Source organism: Amblyraja radiata, chromosome 22, assembly GCF_010909765.2.
Source record: "Amblyraja radiata isolate CabotCenter1 chromosome 22, sAmbRad1.1.pri, whole genome shotgun sequence".
NCBI classification, from domain to species: Eukaryota; Metazoa; Chordata; class Chondrichthyes; order Rajiformes; family Rajidae; genus Amblyraja; species Amblyraja radiata.
Window position 1 is genome coordinate 24863914 of NC_045977.1, and position 20585 is coordinate 24884498.

Sequence of the window (20585 nt, forward strand, 5' to 3'; positions counted from 1 at the left end):
GCAAAGATCGATAAATGATATCATAGCTTTGCCTGTGAGAATTGTGTCTCACAAACTTAATTGATTTTGTTTTGAAGAGGTAATTAAGAGCAGTGTTGAAAGTAGATGAGTAGGCATTGTCTACATGGACTGGGCAGGGTTTTTGACAAGGTCCCGCATGGTAGTTCGGTCCAAAAGATGAAATCACATGGGATCCAGAATGTGATTAGGATCCAAAATGAGCATCACAGGTAGACCATTTGGTAGAGGAGGCATGAAAGAGAAGAACCACAACATCATTTTTAAAAATGTGGAGGGCTCAAAAAGTTCCATCAAATAGGTTCTTGCCAAAGTAAACATTTGCATCATTTGGGTTATCATATAATCTGAACACATTCAGTCACTCTCCTCAGGAAGAGTCTAATTAGTGATTTTAACTAACCTTTTGCAGCAAATGCCACCGCAGGAATCTCCTTGGCAAAATCCAGCAGCTCAGGAAAGTGCTGGCCTAGTGATTTGGCAAGAATGTGCAAGAACGTAGATTTCCCATCTACAGTTTTCGTTGTGTCGAGCTGGAAGAGAAACATGAAAACATTTCTAACACGTTGCATGTAAGCAAAAATGAAGCAGCCTTCACCGCTGGCCAAACACAAACAAGCACATTTACACATTACCCTCCTCTCCTGCCGGGACTATTGACATTAACAAGCATTAACTTTTGTTCAAAATAACACCCATTAACTAACAACCCTCTCTCCACACCTGAATTCCCCCATCCCCCCCCCCCCCCCCCCCCCCCCCCCCCCCCCGCAACAGAATTTACAACAGCCGTTAATCGCTCATCTCTCCCGATATTGGCCAGTAACACCAATATAATTTTGTCTTTACACTCAGCCAATTAGAAATGTACTCCTCTAGGGAACCATGTTTAATACTGACACTGACTCATCACCTAATTACTTTTGTACCCAGCTTCGGCTTAGTCAGGTCACTTACCTCTGTCAGGAAATTAATTTTAAATCCTGTGGTTTTGGGACTCTTAGGCGGTCCATTATTGAGGTAATTTCCCATTGCAAGAACAAACTGTCAAAATACAAGTGAAGATATGATTATTCTTTATATATTTAAAATATAGTTCTTTACATTCTCTTCTGGATTTGTTAATACTGGCCAAATTAAAGACACCATAAAATGGAAGATCCCTGCACTTGTCAGAATTGCTTAACCCTTGTCAGCTGAAATTTACAGGCTTTGGATGGCGCCAGTCTAGGCTCAGAATGGTATGCACGATGGTGAGGGATCCAGGTGTTCTCCTTATAACCATATAACATATAACAATTACAGCACCGAAACAGGCCATCTCGGCCCTACAAGTCCGTGCCGAACACTTATTTTCCCCATGTCCCATCTGCCTGCACTCAGACCATAATCCTCCATTCCGTTCCCATCCATATACCTATCCAATTTATTTTTAAATGAGAAAATCGAACCTGCCTCCACCACCTCCACTGGAAGCTCATTCCACACAGCTACCACTCTCTGAGTAAATAAGTTCCCCCTCATGTTACCCTTAAACTTCTGTCCCTTAATTCTGAAGTCATGTCCTCTTGTTTGAATCTTCCCTACTCTCAATGGGAAAAGCTTATCCACGTCAACTCTGTCTATCCCTCTCATCATTTTAAAGACGTCTATCAAGTCCCCCCCTTAACCTTCTGCGCTCCAAAGAATAAAGACCTAACTTATTCAACCTTTCTCTGTAACTTAGTTGCTGAAACCCAGGCAACATTCTAGTAAATCTCCTCTGTACTCTCTCTATTTTGTTGACATCCTTCCTATAATTGGGCAACCAAAATTGTACACCATACTCCAGAATTGGTCTCACCAATGCCTTGTACAATTTTAACATTACATCCCAACTTCTATACTCAATGCTCTGATTTATAAAGACTAGCATACCAAAAGCTTTCTTGACCACCCTATCTACATGAGATTCCACCTTCAGGGAACTATGCACAGTTATTCCTAGATCCCTCTGTTCAACTGTATTCCTAAATTCGCTACCATTTACCATGTACGTCCTATTTTGATTTGTCCTGCCAAGATGTAGCACCTCACACTTATCAGCATTAAACTCCATCTGCCATATTTCAGCCCATTCTTCCAAATGGCCTAAATCTCTCTGTAGACTTTGGAAATCTACTTCATTATCCACAACACCACCTATCTTAGTATCATCTGCATACTTACTAATCCAATTTACCACACCATCATCCAGATCATTGATGTACATGACAAACAACAGTGAACCCAACACAGATCCCTGAGGCACCCCACTAGTCACCTGCCTCCAACCTGACAAACAGCCATCCACCATTCCTCTCTGGCATCTCCCATTCAGCCAATGTTGAATCCATCTTGCTACTCCTGCATTAATACCCAACAATTGAACCTTCTTAACCAACCTTCCATGAGGAACCTTGTCAAAGGCCTTACTAAAGTCCATATAGACAACATCCACTGCTTTACCCTCATCAATTTACCTAGTAACCTCTTCAAAAAATTCAAGAAGATTAGTCAAACATGACCTTCCAGGCACAAATCCATGTTGACTGTTCCTAATCAGACCCTGTTTATCCAGATGCTTATATATATTATCTCTAAGTATCTTTTCCATTAATTTGCCCACCACTGATGTCAAACTAACAGGTCTATAATTGCTAGGTTTACTCTTACCCTTTTTAAACAATGGAACAACATGCACAGTACGCCAATCCTTGGGCACTATTCCCGTTTCTAATGACATTTGAAATATTTCTGTCATAGCCCCTGCTATTTCTACACTAACTTCCCTCAATGTCCTAGGGAATATCCTGTCAGGACCTGGAAACTTATCCACTTTTATATTTTTCAAAAGTGTCAGGACTTCTTTTTCTTTGAATCTCATAGTTTCCATAGCTACGCTACTTGTTTCCCTTACCTAACATAATTCAATATCCTTCTCCTTGGTGAATACCTAAGAAAATAAATTGTTCAATATCTCCCCCATCTCTTTTGGCTCTGCAGATAGCTGTCCACTCTGTCTCTCTAATGGACCAATTTTATCCCTCGTTATCCTTTTGCTATTAATATAGCTGTAGAAACCCTTTGGATTTACTTTCACCTTACTTGACAAAGCAACCTCATATCTTCTTTTAGCTTTTCTAATTTATTTCTTAAGATTCTTTTTACATTCTTTATACTCCTCAAGCACCTCATTTACTCCATGCTGCGAATAATTATTGTAGATCTCTCTTTTTCCAAACCAAGTGTCCAATTTCCCTTGAAAACCAAGGCTCTTTCCAATTTTTACTATTTCCTTTCAACCGAACAGGGACATAAAGATTCTGTACTCTTAAAATTTCCCCTTTAAATGTCCTCCATTTCTCTTCTACATCCTTCCCATAAAACAAAATGTCCCAATTCATTCCTTTTAAATCCTTCGCATCTCATCAAAGTTAGTCTTTCTCCAATCAAAAATCTCAACCCTAGGTCCAGTTCTGACCCTCTCCATAATTATATTGAAACTAATGGTATTGTCCTTGTTTCTCCTAAATTGATAAAAATGTACAGCAGTTTTGCAAACAAACCTTAAATGCATCATTTCGATTGGATCGCTGCATGGGCATTGTAAATAGTATAACTAATGTTGCGAGACGGTCATCCTGTTAATTGATGATTGATTGAACTGTTGAGAAACTGTTTGAATCCCAGGGCACATGTTTCAATGTTTATTCTTGTTTGCTTCCTTCTCGAAGCTTCTTTTGAATACAATGTATTCAAGATTGTATTATTGGGTTAGGGAACTATCAAGTATATACTGTTATTATTAATATGTTTAATTGGTTTATAAAGAGACCACCCCCATGTGGTTCGGCCCCTCATGGTTCGGGGACCTATAAAAGGTAGCTCCCTCGAGGTCCGATGTCGATCTTCAGGAAGAACGCTTGCGACTGCATGACCTTATGGAGTGTCTCTGCTTGCACGAGGCTAGAAGAGCTTGGCCAAGCAGATTCAAGGATCGAACCCGCAGTGGTTAGGTATAGTAGGAGGGAACTGGTGTTGTGTTATTCAAAATAAAGTTTACTTGTGCAAGTGCTTGATTCAGTATTTTATTGACTGAAACTAGACTGGGGCGAGCTTAGAACAAGCTATTTACAGATTCTCTATGCACTCTCCCACCAGATTATGAGCATTCTTGCATTGGAAACATATGGCTCCAACTTCAGGGTCACAACTTTCACCAGTGAACAAGACACACACATGCGTAAACATAGACCTGCAAAGACATATACACACACGCAAATTCATACGGGGAACTGCTCGACAAGACAGAAAGATATACACCCATAAAGGCGCTACATTAGCAGAGACACACAAACAAACACAGAGATAAGAACATAATGTGCTGGAGGAACTCAGAGTGTCAAGCAGCATCTGTGGAGGAAATGGCCAGGCTGTGACCCTTATTCAGATTGATGGAGTAGGGAGGAGAAAGAAGGAATTTGGAAATGGAGGAGGGCAAAGCTTGGCAAGGGATAAGTGCACACAGATGAGGGGAGAAGGTTGATTGGCAGACGGATGGAGTATTGACAAAAGGTTAGAGGTGAAAAGGAGACAAAAGGGTGCCAGAAAAGGGAAAAATAGGATGTGAAATGTAAAACCGGGAGATATATGTGTAGAAGTGGCCATGGGGGATGGGAAAGTGGCAATAAAAGAAAAATGTGAGACTTGGGGATGAGAGTTGAACATAAGAAGGAGAGGAGAGGAGAGGAGCAGGCTGTTTCGGGTGATAGGAGTTGGAGGGAAACATGCGCACTGGGGTAGGGGCAGGGAAAAGAGAGGGTGGTGTCGGGAGATATTACTGAATTGGAGAATTCAATGTTCATACTGTTGGGTCAGAGTCTACCCAAGGGGAATATGAGGTGCTGTTCTCTAGTCTTTCTCTTTCCCCTGCTCCTCCCTCCCCCCACTCACATTTCACCTATCTGCCAATCACCCATATTCACCTGTATTCTCCCAACACTACCTCTCTTTTCAAGCTTTCTCCTCCCTACTCCATCAGTCTGAAGAACGGTTCCAGCCCAAAACGTTGCTTGTGAAACAATTGTGAAACATGTAAAACAATTTTACATTTATACCAAGTCAATTAATCTACAAACCAGTACGTCTTTGGAGTGAGAGAGGAAACCAAAGATCTCGGAGGAAACCCACGCAGGACAAGGGGAGAATATGCAAACTCCGTACAGACAAGCACCCGGGTCTCTGGAGCTGTAAGGCAGTAGCTCGACTGCTATGTCACCATGTTGCAAAAGTCTTGCGTTAGTCAATCACACAGACCAGCCACCCCACCATTGACTACATCTGACGCTGCCTCAGTAAAGCAGCTAACATAGTCAAGGATCTGCAGATGCTAGTGATATTTTTCACCCCAGGCCATTCAGTCTTCTCCCATCGGATGGCACATACAAAAGCTTGAAACCATTTAAAATCAGATTCAGATTACCTGTCCAAAGTCAGGTAATTGGGACAACTGATTGCCCTGACACAAAGCTGGTATGGATTGGGTGGAGAAAATGGGATTCTTCCATTCCCCAATTTTGTGAAGTAACATGTAATTATTTACATCTACTCAAGAGAATACGTAGCATTTTAGCATTTTATCCAATAGACCCCCAATAGTACAGCGGTTTTGTATTGTATGAAACTCTGCCTGAATCATGGGCTCAAATCCTGACCAGCATAACAATCATACCAGGCCAGAGAAGTATGGCACAGCACAGTATTGGAATGCTTTGCATTAGAGGCCAAATTGCAACCAGTTCAAATGCCAGAATTGATTTCTTACCTCCAGAATCTTTGCCAGCTTTTTGCCACTTTTCAATTCAACAGAGGCCTTGTAGATACACTGCAATCCAGCTTTAATCTCCTCAGTCTTCTCTTGCAGTGTGATTTTGAAATGCAAGCTCCTCAACCTGATTTTATACTCTTTCACAGACAGCATCTACATATCAAAGGATACAGAGAGAAAGTTGTTTCATGCATGTCTAAATATGGTTAGTTCAAGGTCAAAGATATGAAGCAGGGACACACATTTTCCTCTCCTTTCTTGAAGCAGTATACACCTTCTGAGATACTGCAGTGAGCAGTATAAAGCAATATTTTTTTAAATATCAGATTATCCTGCTATTCAGTTCCATCTGCTTTCACTCAATAGGTGGAACAAGTGTGCGGAGGGGGGGGGGGGAGATGCTTGGTTACATAAAATTGGAGAATTCAATGTTCATACCATTGGGAGGTAAGCTAGCCAAGTGGTGTAGTTCCTCCAGTTTGTGTGTGGCATCACTCAGGCAATAAAGGAGGTCCATGACAAAGGTTAGTATGGGAATGAGAAGAAGAGTTAAGATGCTAAGCCACCAGGAGATCCAGAAGGCCTTGGTAGACTGAGGGCAAGTGTTCGGCGAAACAGTTGTGGATTCTACACTTTGTCTCGCTGATGTAAATGAGGCCACATCGGGAACACTGAATACTGTAGATGAGGTTAGAGGAGGTGAACGTGAACCTCTGTCTTACCTGGAGGGGCTCGTGTGGTCCCCTGGATGAATGTGAGGGAAGCCATATCGAGGCAAGTGTTTCATCTTCTGAGGTTGCAGGGGGAAGTATCTGGGGAGGGTGCTGGTTTGGTCTGTGTGATAGACTGGGCTACATCTACTGCATTTTCTAGCAGTCTTGGGCAGAGCTGCCCCCAAACCGTGAAGCAACCCAACACTATGCTGTCTATGATGCATCAATAGAAATTTGTAAGAGTCACTGGAGAAATGCTGATTTCCTCAGTCTCCTCAGGAAATAGAGGTGTTGGTGTGCCTTCTTGGCTGTTCTATCCATGTGGTTGGTGCACGACAGATGGTTAGTGATATTAACGCCAATTAACTTGAAGCTCTCAACCATTTCCGCTGAGGCGCCATTGTTGCTGACTGGGGCATGCACTCCATCTTGTCATTGTTCGTGATTTAGCCCACAGCAGTGGTGTCATCTGCAAACATGTAGATGAAGTTAGTCGTACAGTTGAAAGACTACAGGGAGTGTAGGAGGGGACTGAGAATGCATCCTCACCACTACCATCTCAAGGGTAATTAGGATAGACTATAAATGCAGACCTTGTCAGAGGTGACAACATCCAATACGTGAGTAAAATAATAAAAAAAAGTTCAGATTCAATCACCCCCAAACTCAAAATGTTGCTGAATAAAAGAGTTCCAATTTTTCACCAACCACTACTTCATATTACTCTCGAACTTCCTAGATTGAATTAGTTTTCAGAACATCTTGCACCAGAGGAAGTATTTTTTCTCAATTTTTTCACTCTAAAATACAGCGCAGACTGTGGAGGGCCGTGGATGTGGAACAAAGTTTCTCTGACACCTACCTGCATGGCAAATTTGTCTGGCTCACTTAGTTTACTAGGGTTATCTGAATGTCGCTTGAAGTTCCTCAGCTCTTCCTCATCAGGGGCATAGAGGAGCAACTGTTTAATGTGTGAGGGCTCCAACCGATCATTCTCCGTTGTCATAAGGATCTGGCGGAGCTCCAGTGCTGAGAGTTTCAAGTGGGCGATGAGAATAGCTGTTAGAAATGAAAGCGCAGGAGAATCAGTCAAAATAAGAGAGGCGGAGACAGATCGGATTTTATGAGCCACTGACAACTAAATCTGTAAAATGAATCTGAAGGAAAGCTAATAACTAATATATGATCAGTAGCTGTCCCAACATACTCTCTGTGGCCCATCCTTGTTCCCTCCCTATGCTGTGCCTTTGTTTTTTGCTCTGCTTAAGCCCAGATATTCCTATATATAGAGCTCCCACAACTTTCTTCCATAGAACATAAAACAGTAGAGCACAGGAACCAGCCCTTCAGCCCACAATGTCCATGTGGAACATGATGCCAAGTTAAACTAATCTCCTTTGCCTGCATGTGATCCATATCCCTCCATTCCCTGCATATCCATGTGCCTATCTAAAAGCCTCTTAAATGTCACTATCGTATCTGCCTTCACCATCACTCCTGGCAATGCGTTCCAGCCATCCACCACTCTCTGTGTAAAGACGTTGCTCCACACATCTCCCTTCAACTTACCAACTCTCATTTTAAACATGCCCTCTAGTCCTTGACATTTCCACCCTGGAAAAAAAGGATTCCGACTATCTATCCCACCTATACCTCTCATAATTTTATATAATTCAATCAGTTCTTCCCTCAACCTCTGACATTTCAGAGAAAACACTCCAATTCTTTCTCTGAACTTCCACTTTTTCTGTTCATTCTCAGCACCTGATTCTGCTTCCTTCTATCAGCAGTTCCCAATGCCCTAGACTGATTCTCAAATATCACAGGCCTGACTTCTTTCTCTCCTGACTCGCTGCTCCTTCCCAGCCATGGTTCAGTGGTGGTCCTGCTTCTAGTTTACAGCATCCATGTTCAAGTAACTTAAAAAATGTCGATTGCCGCTTAATTTCATATTCAGAGGAGGAACCAAATTCCACTGCTGGTGTGGGGGCTTTACTGGCATTTTCTCCTTCATAGAACATAGAAAAGTACAGCTCAGGAACTGATCCTTCAGACCACAATGTCTGTGCCAAACATAATGCCAAGATAAACTAATCTCATCTGCCTGCACATGATCCATATCCCTCCATTCTCTGCATATCCATACCTCTTAAATACCGTTATTAAACCTTGCTCCACCATCACCCATGGCAGCATGCCCCAGGCGCATAACAGCCTCTGTGACTACATCATAGAAGTATCTTCTCAGATTTCTATTTCCCATATCTCCTTGCGACATAGAAGTCTATTGCCTTCTCGCAACAATCCCATAAACCCATTTTCCCATTTCTCCAGATTCTCCTATCGCCACTCACATAAAGGGGAACATACTGTAGCCAATTAACCTTCCCTGCATAGGTGGTAACCTACCATTTGGGATGTGGGTGGACACCAGAGCATCTGGGGCAAACCCATATGGTGACAGGGGGAATGTGCAAACTCCATACCGAAGGTTCAGAGGTTATGATCAAAACCCAGGTCTCTGGAGCTATGAGATCTACCTGGCCCCCATTCCCTTTTCTTTCTCAGTTACTATCTGCTTCTGGAGACTGGAATATAGGAGTGTGGACCCAAGAGCCTAGGTTTTGGGACTAATTACTAGTTAACGTCCCAACCCTCAGCTATTCTTTCACTGGCTACCTTCCAAACCCAGCTCCAGAACTTAAATCCATGCAAGAAATGTTACTCTTCAAGAGATGGAATGAAGTTTCACCTAAGGGAACGTGTATGTGAGTTTTTATAATTAAAACAGGGCTTTCTATGCCTGCTGTTGGCTGTTTAGGGCAATCGGCACTCACATGTGTTGTACGCCTTTTTACGGGACAGTACCTCCACCACATCCTTCTTCTTAAGTGTTTGAGGTACAAAACTTGCTTCTGCAAAGAATATGAAAGAATAAGAAATGTAACCAGTCTCACACAAATCCTCATGTCAATACCAACTCCCTTTGTCTAAGCCATACATTTCCCAATGGACCAATTTTTGGAAAGGAGATAATTAAAATGCATTGAATCATCACAGAGGCAACCAGCTCCATTAAAATACAATGTGATCACAGTAACATGTATAAATTTGAGCATGCACCCGCAATGTAGTGTACGCAGTAGTCATTTCAGCCTGACAGATGTTCTGTTCATTGGGTAGGCAAAACTAAGTTGTCACTTACTGTTTGGTTTCTGGGTCCCAAAATGCAGCTCCAGATCCAAATACTTCACCATGTCACTCAACTTGTCATAATCTGAGTCTTCTCCAAACTGAGTGCAAATGAAAATGATTTGTGGGCATTAGCTGGTGACATCTGATAAACAGATGGGTTAATATTTTTAAGGCATGACATTGAATTGTCCCCTTATCCACAGTGATAGATCCCAGTGCTCCCTCTCACAAGGGAGGCCTGTGATTGACCCTGTTACAGCACTGACTTTACACAAGAAAAAATAATGCATAAGCAACAGGGGGAGCATATACCTTTAGTCCAGGAAATTAAAAGCAAACCCTGGAAATGCTCAATAATTCCTGCGCTTCCCACTGGTTACTGTCCCAACATTCCCTTTCTTCCCAGTCAGAACCCCTTCTATGTCTAGCTAATCCACTACCCCACTTATTGAAGCATTAAACATGGCAGATTAGGAAAAAACAGCAGTTGAATGCTGTTTCATGTACCTGACCCCAGATGGTTCCCTCGGAGTTCTCCACTTGCTCCCAACGCAGCCTCTTCACACTCATGTGACTGGATTCGCTTCTCCGGTGAAAGCCACGGTGCAGTCGAGCTGAAGAAGCTGGCAAGGGAGGTGGTGGAGGAGGGGGTGGAGGAGGAGGAGGAGGAGGTGGAAGGGGCTTGGACTGGAAATGGCTGGAGGTGTAAGAAGGGGGTGGAGGCAGTGGAGGTGGGGGTGGAGGTGGAATAACTTGTTTTAATTCTGAGATTAAAGTGATGGGTTTGGGGTCATTGAACTGTATGGGTGGAGGGGGAGGGGGAGGGGGGCTTTGAGGAGGAGGTGGGATAGGGTCCGAACATGAAGAATAGGTCAAGGAGCTTCCATCGTCACTGCTACTGACGTACTCACTTGGGCTGCTTGGGTCATTCATACCATAGATTTCCTGCTCATCGTGAAAGGTCATCTAAGGATAAAATTACCAAATCAAACAGAAAGAAAAACTTCATTCCCAGATTTGTTTCCCATTAACAAACCCCCCATCCATTTTCCCAATCTCCATGCCCATATCCCATTCCGATCCACAAATCCTAATGCCATTCCCAATCCCCATGTCAAAATTTCCTTCTCATTCACAAATCCCCGTTTACACCATCATATCTACAAATACCCATCCTTCCCATCAACGAACCCCCATATTTTCACCTGCTTTTCATCCACAAATCTTCATTTCCATCTCATCCACAAATCCCCATCCCCATGTCCCGTTCCCATCCACAAATACCTATCCCCAACTTCTCCCTATCCACAAATACTCATCCCCACATCTCTTTCCCATTCACAAACATCCATATTCTCATCTGCTTCCCAACCAAAAATCTCCATCTCCATTTTAACCCAAATCCCAATCCCATGTCTCCTTCCCATCCACAAATATCCATCCCCGCCTTCTTATTCATGTCTACATCTCCACAAATCTTCAAAATCCCCATCCTCTGATCTGCTTCCCATCAATGTATCCCCACATCTGATTCCCATGCACATTCCCATCCCTTCAAATACTTCCTATCCACAAATTCCCATCCGTACATTTCATTCCAATCTGCAAATTCCCAATCCCACAAATGGATCCCATTCCACAAATCCTCTTCTCCATATCTCCATTGCACCCACAAATCCCCAAGCTCTCATCTACTTCCCATTCACAAATCCACATACCCTCATCTACTTCCTATTGCTGACACCCCAACCACGCTGATACCTACCCTCCTCAAAAGACCACCAACCATAAATGCAGTTATTTCACTAACAGACCCATGTCTGGCTCAGGCTCGCTACAATGGAACTTCTGCACCTACTAAGAACTCTACTTTTATATTTGGAAAGCTTACTTCTTCATAGTCATTCTCTGGGTTCATAAAATCGTCCATGGGAGTCACCTTCTGACCCAGCTGCTCACTCAAGGCATCCAGAAAGCGGTCTGTATCACGGCTACGGGGCGGCCGGGAGAAGGTGAAGAGTTTCTTCCTGCGGTTTGGGGGGCTACTCATGATCTCCATTTTCTGTGAAGAGGGGCTATGGCTGCTATCCAAGCTGACATATGGGTGGGAGTCCGAATTAGTTGGGGAGGGTTCGTTGGGGGGCGGACAGAAACAGGACTGTACAGGAAGGGGCTCAGTCTGTCTCAGCGTCAACCTTCGACTTCCTGAGGCAAAAAGCAGAAATAATAAATTCAAACAAGTTTCCACTTATTTTCATAAAATAAGTATCATTAAATGTCGTCTGTTTAGCACTACAGTGTGTTGTGTTAGCCAAGTCCCTTGTACATGGCAAAGATACATCAGGCCGGATGGCCTCCTTCTGTGTTGCCTAACCGCATGATTCCACAACACAATTACAGTAGTTGAGGAGGCTTCAGTGGCCACTGCACCTGGTTCGGGATGATGCTGTCTCCTCTCCCACATTATAATAGGTACCCCATTTCAAAAATACTTCATTGGCTGTGCAACACATAGCATGTCCTGAGGTAGGCAATAGACAATAGACAATTGCAGGAGTAGGCCATTCGGCCGAGCTAGCACTGCCATTCACTGTGATCATGGCCGATCATCCACATTCAGTACCCCGTTCCTGCCTTCTCACCATATCCCCTGACTCCGTTATTTTTAAGAGCTCTTGAAAGCATCCAGAGAATTGGCCTCCACTGCCTTCTGAGGCAGAGAATTCCACAAATTCACAACTCTCTGGGTGAAAAGGTTTTTCCTCATCTCCGTTCTAAATGGCCTACCCCATATCCTTAAACTGTGGTCCCCCGGTTCTGGACTCCCCCAACATTGGGAAAGTAGTGCTGGGTGTAATAATATTCAAACACTATGTAAAAGTGAGCCCTCAGCAGCCTCTGCTGATGATTGCAGAAAATGTTCATTCAGCTAATCCATCAATCCAATGAGGACCAAAAGTAGCTGATAGGCTGCAATATCTTGGATCAGACCAATTCTCTGAAAGGTGTTGTGGAAATTCTTTTAAGTTTCCAACAAAAACCAGCAGTGATTTGGGCCAGGTCCGGGTAGAGTGGAACATCAGGGTTCAGTCAGCAAAAACTCATGCCAAAAATTACATCACCCCACCTGAATGACTCAGCTGTTCAGCTACTGGAGAAGTTCTGGGCATGGACATTTGCGTCATTTTCCCTGAGTAGTTGGTCACTCCACGAGCTTCTATTTCAGCATAAACAGGTGATATCTGCAAAAATAAAGTCCCACTCCAGTTAGCATTAGAGAGAGACACACATAAAGGTGTAACAAGAATACTGATTAGATCTAGATAGAAACAAAGTCACACCCCCTCGACTTTCAGTCTGAAGAAGAGTTGCAACCCCGAAATACAACCTTTTTCGCCGGAGATGCTGCCTGATCCGCTGAGTTAATCCAGTACTTTGTGTCTATCCGGAATAAACCAGCATCAGCAGTTCCTTTCTACACACTGATTAGATCTACTTGAGCACAGACTGTCAAATCAGAGACAATATGGCACAGGGTATTGTCAAAGTTGGGCAACTTTGCTGTCTGTACGGAGTTTGTACGTTCTCCCTGTGACTGCGTGGGTTTTCTCCGAGATCCAGTTTCCCCCCCCACACTCCAAAGATGCACAGGTATGTAGGTTCATTGGCTTGGTATAAGTGTAATATTGTCCCTAATGTGTGTAGTGTATTGTTAATGTGCGGGGATCGCTGGTCGGCGCGAAGGGCCTGTTTCCCCGCTGTATCACTAATCTAAACTAAATTTTTGACCTTGATGGGCAGGGTAAGTGACGGAGGAATGACAGAGTGCGGTGAGAGCAGTGTGGTGGAGAAGGTTCTGTGATGGAACAATTATGAAGAAAAGTTTGAAAAGTGAATGTCTGGGTGGCAACTTGGGTGGAGAACGGTAAGTGAAGGCCAAATAACGGGTGAATGATGGCGAAGAGTGAGTGACAGGCGTGCAATGGAAAAGGATGAATGACAGGCAAAAGATGGAAACGGATGGGTGACAGGCGAGCAATATAGAAGCGTGTATGATGGGTGAAGTTAACAACGAGTGATTGATGGGTGATAGCTGAAAGTGTTAGCGATGGGTGAGTAGCAAAGGGCAAGAGATAAATGTGTAATTGTGTTGCGTCTGAGATGATTGATCGAAAAGGACATTAAGCGTTGGAGTAATTCACAATGTCAGGCAGCATCTCTGGAGAACACGCATAGGTGACATTTTGGGTCAAGACCCTTCTTCAGACTGATCGTAAGAGGGAGAAGAAATCTGAAGAGATTTTAGATTAGATTAGATTAGATTAGATTCCTTTATTTGTCATTCAGACCTTTCGGTCTGAACGAAATTTTGTTGCCTGCAGTCATACATATAATAATAATAAACAACAAAACACACAATAAACACAAATTAACATCCACCACAGTGAGTTCACCAGGCACCTCCTCACTGTGATGGAGGCAAAAGTCACTGTCTAAACATTTTTAACTGTTGGAGTTTTGCTTGTCTTCTGTTACCTCTCCAATTTCCCTCCACTACCCTTAATGCATTTTTGCTCTTAAGGGTCTCTTTATAATAAGCATTGTTTGCGGATGTCTAGAAAACTGAGATCGTTGAAAGCCGATTTTGTCTTTTGTTTTCCAGTGGTCAGGTGAGGTATAAAATTATAACATATATTAGTCAGTGCAGAAATTGATCTTTTTGGCCTTTCTTATCCATGCATATAATGCGCTTATCCTAATCCCATTTGCTTGAATTAGACCTATATCCCTCTGCTCCTTTCCAATGAACTGGTCAAAAATAATGTTGGAACAATGGGACGACAGATGGCACAATGGGCTAAGTGTTCGGCTGGCAACCGGCTATATAAATCCCATCCATTATCATTATTATTATTACTCTCTTCCCTCCTTATTCTCCCATCTCTGTCTGACCTGCCAGGTTATTCCTGCACTTTGTGTCCTTTTGTGCTTTAGATGATTGACGGATAAGGGTTAGTGCCAGGCAAGTGAAGTAAAAGAGCCAATTACATGTGAGCAAACAAAAATGGTGAGAGGCAGATGTGTGTTGAATTAGAATGGAGAATGATGAATTAAAGACTGAAATATAGGAATGCTTAGGAAAGCAAATCTGGTGAGTGTGAAGGTCTGTGATTGGAGCCATTGAGGCGGATGGTAAATAACAAGCAACGTGGGTGAAAGAGGTAAGTGATGTGGAAGATTGAATGCAGAATGCAGATAGAGAAAATGGCAAGCACAAGAGGATTGTGATATGAGATTGAGCTGGATGAACGGATAAACAGTGGAGGATATTAAGTGGTAGGTGGGATAAAATGATGTCGTGGTTACTGTGAATGTTTCACTGGGAGGCACGTGTGAGAAGGATAATGGTTCACAAAGAGGTAGCTGAAAATAAACAAGACCATAACCACTCACCTTTCGCAAGTTGGGTGTTTCTGGTAGAGATGTGCCATCTCCTGATTGTCGTTCCCCAGGAGTTAGGTGCGTATGAACATCTGCTGCTTCCCCTGGAGCTCCTGCATAAAACATGCATGGACACCTGATATGCAGCTTTGAAAACATGGCACATTCAGGGTTATAATGGGCTAAGTTATAAAGTCTCTCTTTGAGGGGTGTGCGGTATATGTGTAAGAAATTTATGTTCAAGTTCTATTCCAGAAAAATAGTCATCTGGCTCAGAAACAAGTGCTTCTGCCCAACTCATCCATGCCTCGGAAGATGCCTCATCTAAGCTGGTCTCATTTGCCTGCATTTTGGCCCATATGGCTCCAAACCTTACCTATCCATGTACCTGTTCAATGTTTTTTAAATTACACATTTTAAATTGAAAACAAAATGTACGATGGTACTCCATTGCAGTACCAAGTAAGTGTCGCACCATCAGAGGTGCAAACTTGCGATATGTCAAAAAAGACACAAATTTCAGGTATAACTCAGCATGTCAGGCAGCATCTCTGCAGAACATTGATAGTCCCCCAACCGGAAACCATGAACTGTGAGGTCCATTCCCAGGTGGGGGGAGGGGGGGGGAGAGGGGGGGGGGAGAGAGGGGGGGGAAGAGGGGGGGGAGAGGGGGGGGGAGAGGGGGGGGGAAGAGGGGGGGACGAGGGGGGGAAGCAGGGGGGGAAGAGGGGGGGAGGAGGGGGGGGGGAGAGGGGAGGGGGAGAGGGGGGGGGAGAGGGGGGGGGGAGAGGGGGGGAGAGAGGGGGGGAGAGAGGGGGGGAGAGAGGGGGGAGAGAGGGGGGAAGAGAGGGGGGGAGAGGGGGGAGAGAGGGGGGAGAGAGAGGGGGGAAAGCGGGGGGGGAGAGAGGGGGGGAGAGAGGGGGAGAGAGAGGGGGGGTGAGAGGGGGGGGAGAGAGGGGGGGGAGAGATGGGGGGGGAGAGAGGGGGGGGAGAGAGGGGGGGAGAGAGGGGGGGGGAGCGATGAGGGGGGGAGAGAGGGGGGGGGATGAGCGGGGGGGAGAGAGGGGGGGGCGATAGGAGAGGGGGGGGAGAGAGGGGGGGGGAGAGAGGGGGCGGGAGAGAGGGGGGGTGAGACGTGGAGAGAGAGGGGGGGGAGAGAGGGGGAGAGAGGGGGGGAGGGGGAGGGGGGAGAGGAGCGGGAGGGAGGGGGGAAGAGGGGGGGGGAGGGGGGGAAGAGGGGGGGGAGAGGGGGGGGGAGAGGGGGGGGGAGAGGGGGGGGGAGAGGGGGGGGGAGAGGGGGGGGGAGAGGGGGGGGGAGAGGGGGGGGAGAGGGGGGGGGAGAGGGGGGGGGGAGAGGGGGGGGGAGAGGGGGGGGGAGAGGGGGGGGGAGAGGGGGGGGGAGAGGGGGAGGGGAGAGGGGGAGGGGAGAGGGGGGGGGAGAGGGGGAGGGGTGAGGGGGGGGGGGGAGGGGGGGGGGAGAGGGGGGGGAAGGGGGGGGGGGGGGGGAGGGGGGGGGGGAGAGGGGGGGGGAGAGGGGGGAGGGAGAGGGGGGGGAGAGGGGGGGGGAGAGGGAGAGAGAGAGGGGGGGGACAGAGAGGGGGGAGAGTGAGGGGGGGGGGGGGGGGGGGGGGGGGGGGGGGGAGAGAGAGGAGGGGAGAGAGAGAGAGTGTCTTTTTACTTCAACCCAAACCCCCCAAACAACCGTTTGCAGGCAGTGCCTTTATACTTCAAACCAACCATATTTTCATTTTCAAACCCCAAACCCCATTAAGGGAACTCACAGTTGAGTAGACATGTGATCAGTGTTATTCAGAGGTCAGAGAGATGTGACCTCCATCTTGCAGAGACTGAGTGAGGTACACCACATCCTGGTTTTATAGTCCCTCCCCCTCCCTAAAGCAGGGGCAGCAGAGAGAATGGTGATTTTTTTTAAAAAACATTAATATCTCTCTGATTTTTCATCGATGGGAAAAATCTTCTGGTCCAGGAAGGCAGACGTGGGCTCTGAGCGAGGTGGCCAAAAATGATGGCCGTAGGCGGCGGCGTTCTCTCAGAAATCGCAGCACAGTGGGCCAAAAGCAGTCAAGATCAGACTTTTAGTAATATAGATATTACCAGCAATTTGTTCTGGACCAACAACATCTATGTTATGGCCAAGAATGCACACTAATGCCTCTACTTCCTTAGAAGGCTTAGGAAGTTTGGCATGAGCCAAACAACCATCACCAACTTCTACAGATGTGCCATAGAAAGCATTGTATTGGGGAAAATCACAGCATAGTTTGGGAACAGTTCCATCCAAGACCACAAGAAATTACAGAGAGCTCTGAAATTACAGAGAAACCGGACCACACAAATCAACTTCCCTTCCATTTACTCAATCTATACTTAACACTGCCTCAGCTAGGTCACCAGCATAATCAAGGACCAGTCTCACCTTGCTCACTCCCTCTTCTCTCTCTTGTCATTAGGCAAAAGGTACAGGCTTTTGATAACGCATACCTCCAGATTTAGGGATATTTTCTTCCCAGCTGTTATCGGGCAAATGAACCATCCTATCACCAACTAGAGAGCTGTCCTGACCTCCCAACTACCTCATTGGAGATCTTTGAACTATCTTTAATCAGACTTTACCTTGCACCAAATGTTGCGTCCTTTATCCTTTATCTGTGCATTGTGAACGGCTTGATTACAATCATGTAAAGTCTTTTTTTTTACTGGATTTTTACTGGATTGCACACAAACAAAAACTTTTCACTGAATCTCAATGCATGTGACTAAACAAAACTAGTGACCCCTCCTCAGACTAATTGTGGTGGTGGGGGCGGGTGGAGAAAGCTGTGAGAAGAGCAACGAGAAAGCTGCAAGAGAAGGAACTGGTCAAAGCTTGGCAAGTAATACAGGTATGGTCGGGGGGGGGGGGGGGGGGGGGGGGAGGCACAGGGAAGAGAGGTGAAAAAGAAAGAGCGGCAGGGTTTGTATTTACCTAAAATGTTCATACTCTTGGGTTATAAGCTAGCCAAGCGGGATACGAGATGCTATTCCTCTGGTTTGCATGTGGCCTCACCCTCGCAATGGAGGACATGGCCCTGCCCCAGTATATGCTGTTCCTTGTTTCTAACCTTGACTTTCGTAAGATCGTCTCAACCGTCAACTAAATGTAAAAGACTCCGAGATAATTTAAAAAAAAACAAGTATATAACCTCAATGGTGTGAGCAACTACAGCATAAGCATGATATTGTTAACAGCAATCACAATGCCAAACGAACCCCTAAAAATATGTCCAGGCCTAAATCTCTCAGTGGCCCTCATATAAAGACTGAGATTCATACTGTCAGTTAACAAGAGATGGTGCTGCACAAAGTCTCTTGAATTCTCCCATAAATTGCTTTCCTGGCTGAATGTCAAGGTATATATTTCTTCTGAAAATGAACAGTGATGCATTATTCTCTAAACGTAACTCACTTTAATGACTAAATGTGGGAGACAGGAACCAAGGGGTGTGTTCTCACAAAACAATCTACCTTTTATCAAATGTACTGCAAGTCAGAAATTCAACCCCAAACCTAAATTGAGGGATAAAACATATCCTGTTTTTTAAAGTAATAAAATGAATTACAAACAGGAAGATTAATACAGTGAGTAAGTAATAAACCAATCCACAGATACAGGGGGCCAGAATGGCTCCTAATAAATGTATGTTATTGAAAGGCCTCTTAAATGGGCTGCTCCTCGCTGCCAAATTCTCTCACAAAAGGCTATCAAACACATGTGCAAATGAACAACCTTTGTGCAGTTTGTGAGCAGAAAGACCATTTCATTGTCACTAGTGGAGGAACTCAACTAAATTAAAGAGCAGAGTTGGGAAGGTGAGGTTTAAGAGAATCCTGGTGGGGGTATTACTATGGTGAATTACGTGGGGAGAGGAGAAGACAAGAGGAATGTAGCTCTCGCAGAAAGAGTCGGATGTCAAGGCTATTGAAAGTCAAAGGTAGATAAAAACAAAGAAAATCTGAAGAGGTTTTATATGACCATATAAAGCAAGTAAGACATGGGCCCAGTCGAGACTGAAAAGGTAGCCTATGTGTAGAAAGTTTGCGCCCTAATGAATACTCAGCAGCCACCTTTACAAAAGAGGACAATAATGATGTAGTCAGGTTAAATGCTCAAAATTCATTGGGTGGCTTTCTTTTTTCACCTACACAGACGCAATGGGATGAATGGCTTCTTTTTGCATCATACATTTTCTCTAAATCTATGATTTACTCAGTGGTTGAGATCTGTGCGTGTACCATTTTTGTTGCCTACGTGGCAACAAATAATGCATCTGTCTGGCACCGTGTTATAGGAAAGATATTGTCAAGTTTGAAAGGGTTCAGAGAAGATTTACGAGGATGTAGCCAGGACTAGAGGGTCTGTGCTATAGGGAGAGGTTGAGTAGGCTGGCTCTCTATTCCTTGGAGCGCAGGAGGATGAGGGGTGATCTTATCGAGGTGTATAAAATCATGAGAGGAATTGATCGGGTAGATGCATAGAATCTCTTACCCAAAGTAGGGGAATTGAGGACCAGGGTTCAGGTGAAGGGAAAATATTTAATAGGAATCTTAGGGGTATCTTTTTCACACAAAGGGCAGTGGGTGTATGGAACAAGCTGCCAGAGGAGGTAGTTGAGGCTGGGACTATCCCAATGTTTAAGAAAGAGTTAGACAGGTACTTGGATCGGACAGGTTTGGAGGGATATGGACCAAGCGCAGGCAGGTGGGACTAGTGCAGCTGGGATATGTTGGCCAGTGTGGGCAAGTTGGGCCGAAGGGCCCGTTTCTAGACTGTATCACTCTGACTCTCTATGATTCTCTGGCTGGATTTAGCGCCTGTTTGAGAGGGAGTAACCCACAATTCATTAACGCAAGTATATTTCATTTTTGCGATTTTTGTTTTGGTGATTTACATGTATAGCATTAAGCCAAAATAAAGCTTGCATTTAGTAGACTGCAAATTGGTGCAATTAAGTCAGATTCAAAGTCCGAGGTTTCCCTATGAGAATTTTTTTGGTCCTAGCATATATTTGGTGTCGATTGTAATTTTTTTTGCAGTGAGATTTTCAAAGTCTAGAAATCTATCAAAATCTGTCTGCACAATGTCCCAAAAATTGTAGAACAAATCTTGTTAATGCAGTATTAAGACATTTCTGAGTAATTGAGCATTTGGTGGACAGAATGAGTTTACATAGGTAGTGAATATCATGGAGCGATTTAATAAAGAATGACAATTTAAAATTAAGGTTTAGCTTAACTTTGTTTAGTCAGGAACTAGCAGAAGGGTGATGGGTGAAATAAAGACAGGAGAATGGGGCAACACGAGTTTTAAT

General features: G+C 44.6%; 1 protein-coding gene across 1 annotated transcript in view; it reads right to left on the reverse strand.

Annotated features, from left to right (window-relative positions):
* The window catches only part of LOC116985771 (Grid2 interacting protein), a 107065-nt gene that overhangs the window by 16229 nt on the left and 70251 nt on the right, over positions 1-20585 (reverse strand). The window contains exons 11-20 of the mRNA XM_033040753.1: positions 15229-15329; positions 12902-13016; positions 11666-11979; positions 10282-10740; positions 9785-9872; positions 9417-9494; positions 7442-7638; positions 5864-6019; positions 976-1062; positions 422-551 (exon numbers count right to left, since the gene is read on the reverse strand). Of these exons, the coding sequence (XP_032896644.1) occupies positions 422-551; positions 976-1062; positions 5864-6019; positions 7442-7638; positions 9417-9494; positions 9785-9872; positions 10282-10740; positions 11666-11979; positions 12902-13016; positions 15229-15329 (1725 nt within the window). The remainder of the gene's footprint in view (positions 1-421; positions 552-975; positions 1063-5863; positions 6020-7441; positions 7639-9416; positions 9495-9784; positions 9873-10281; positions 10741-11665; positions 11980-12901; positions 13017-15228; positions 15330-20585) is intronic.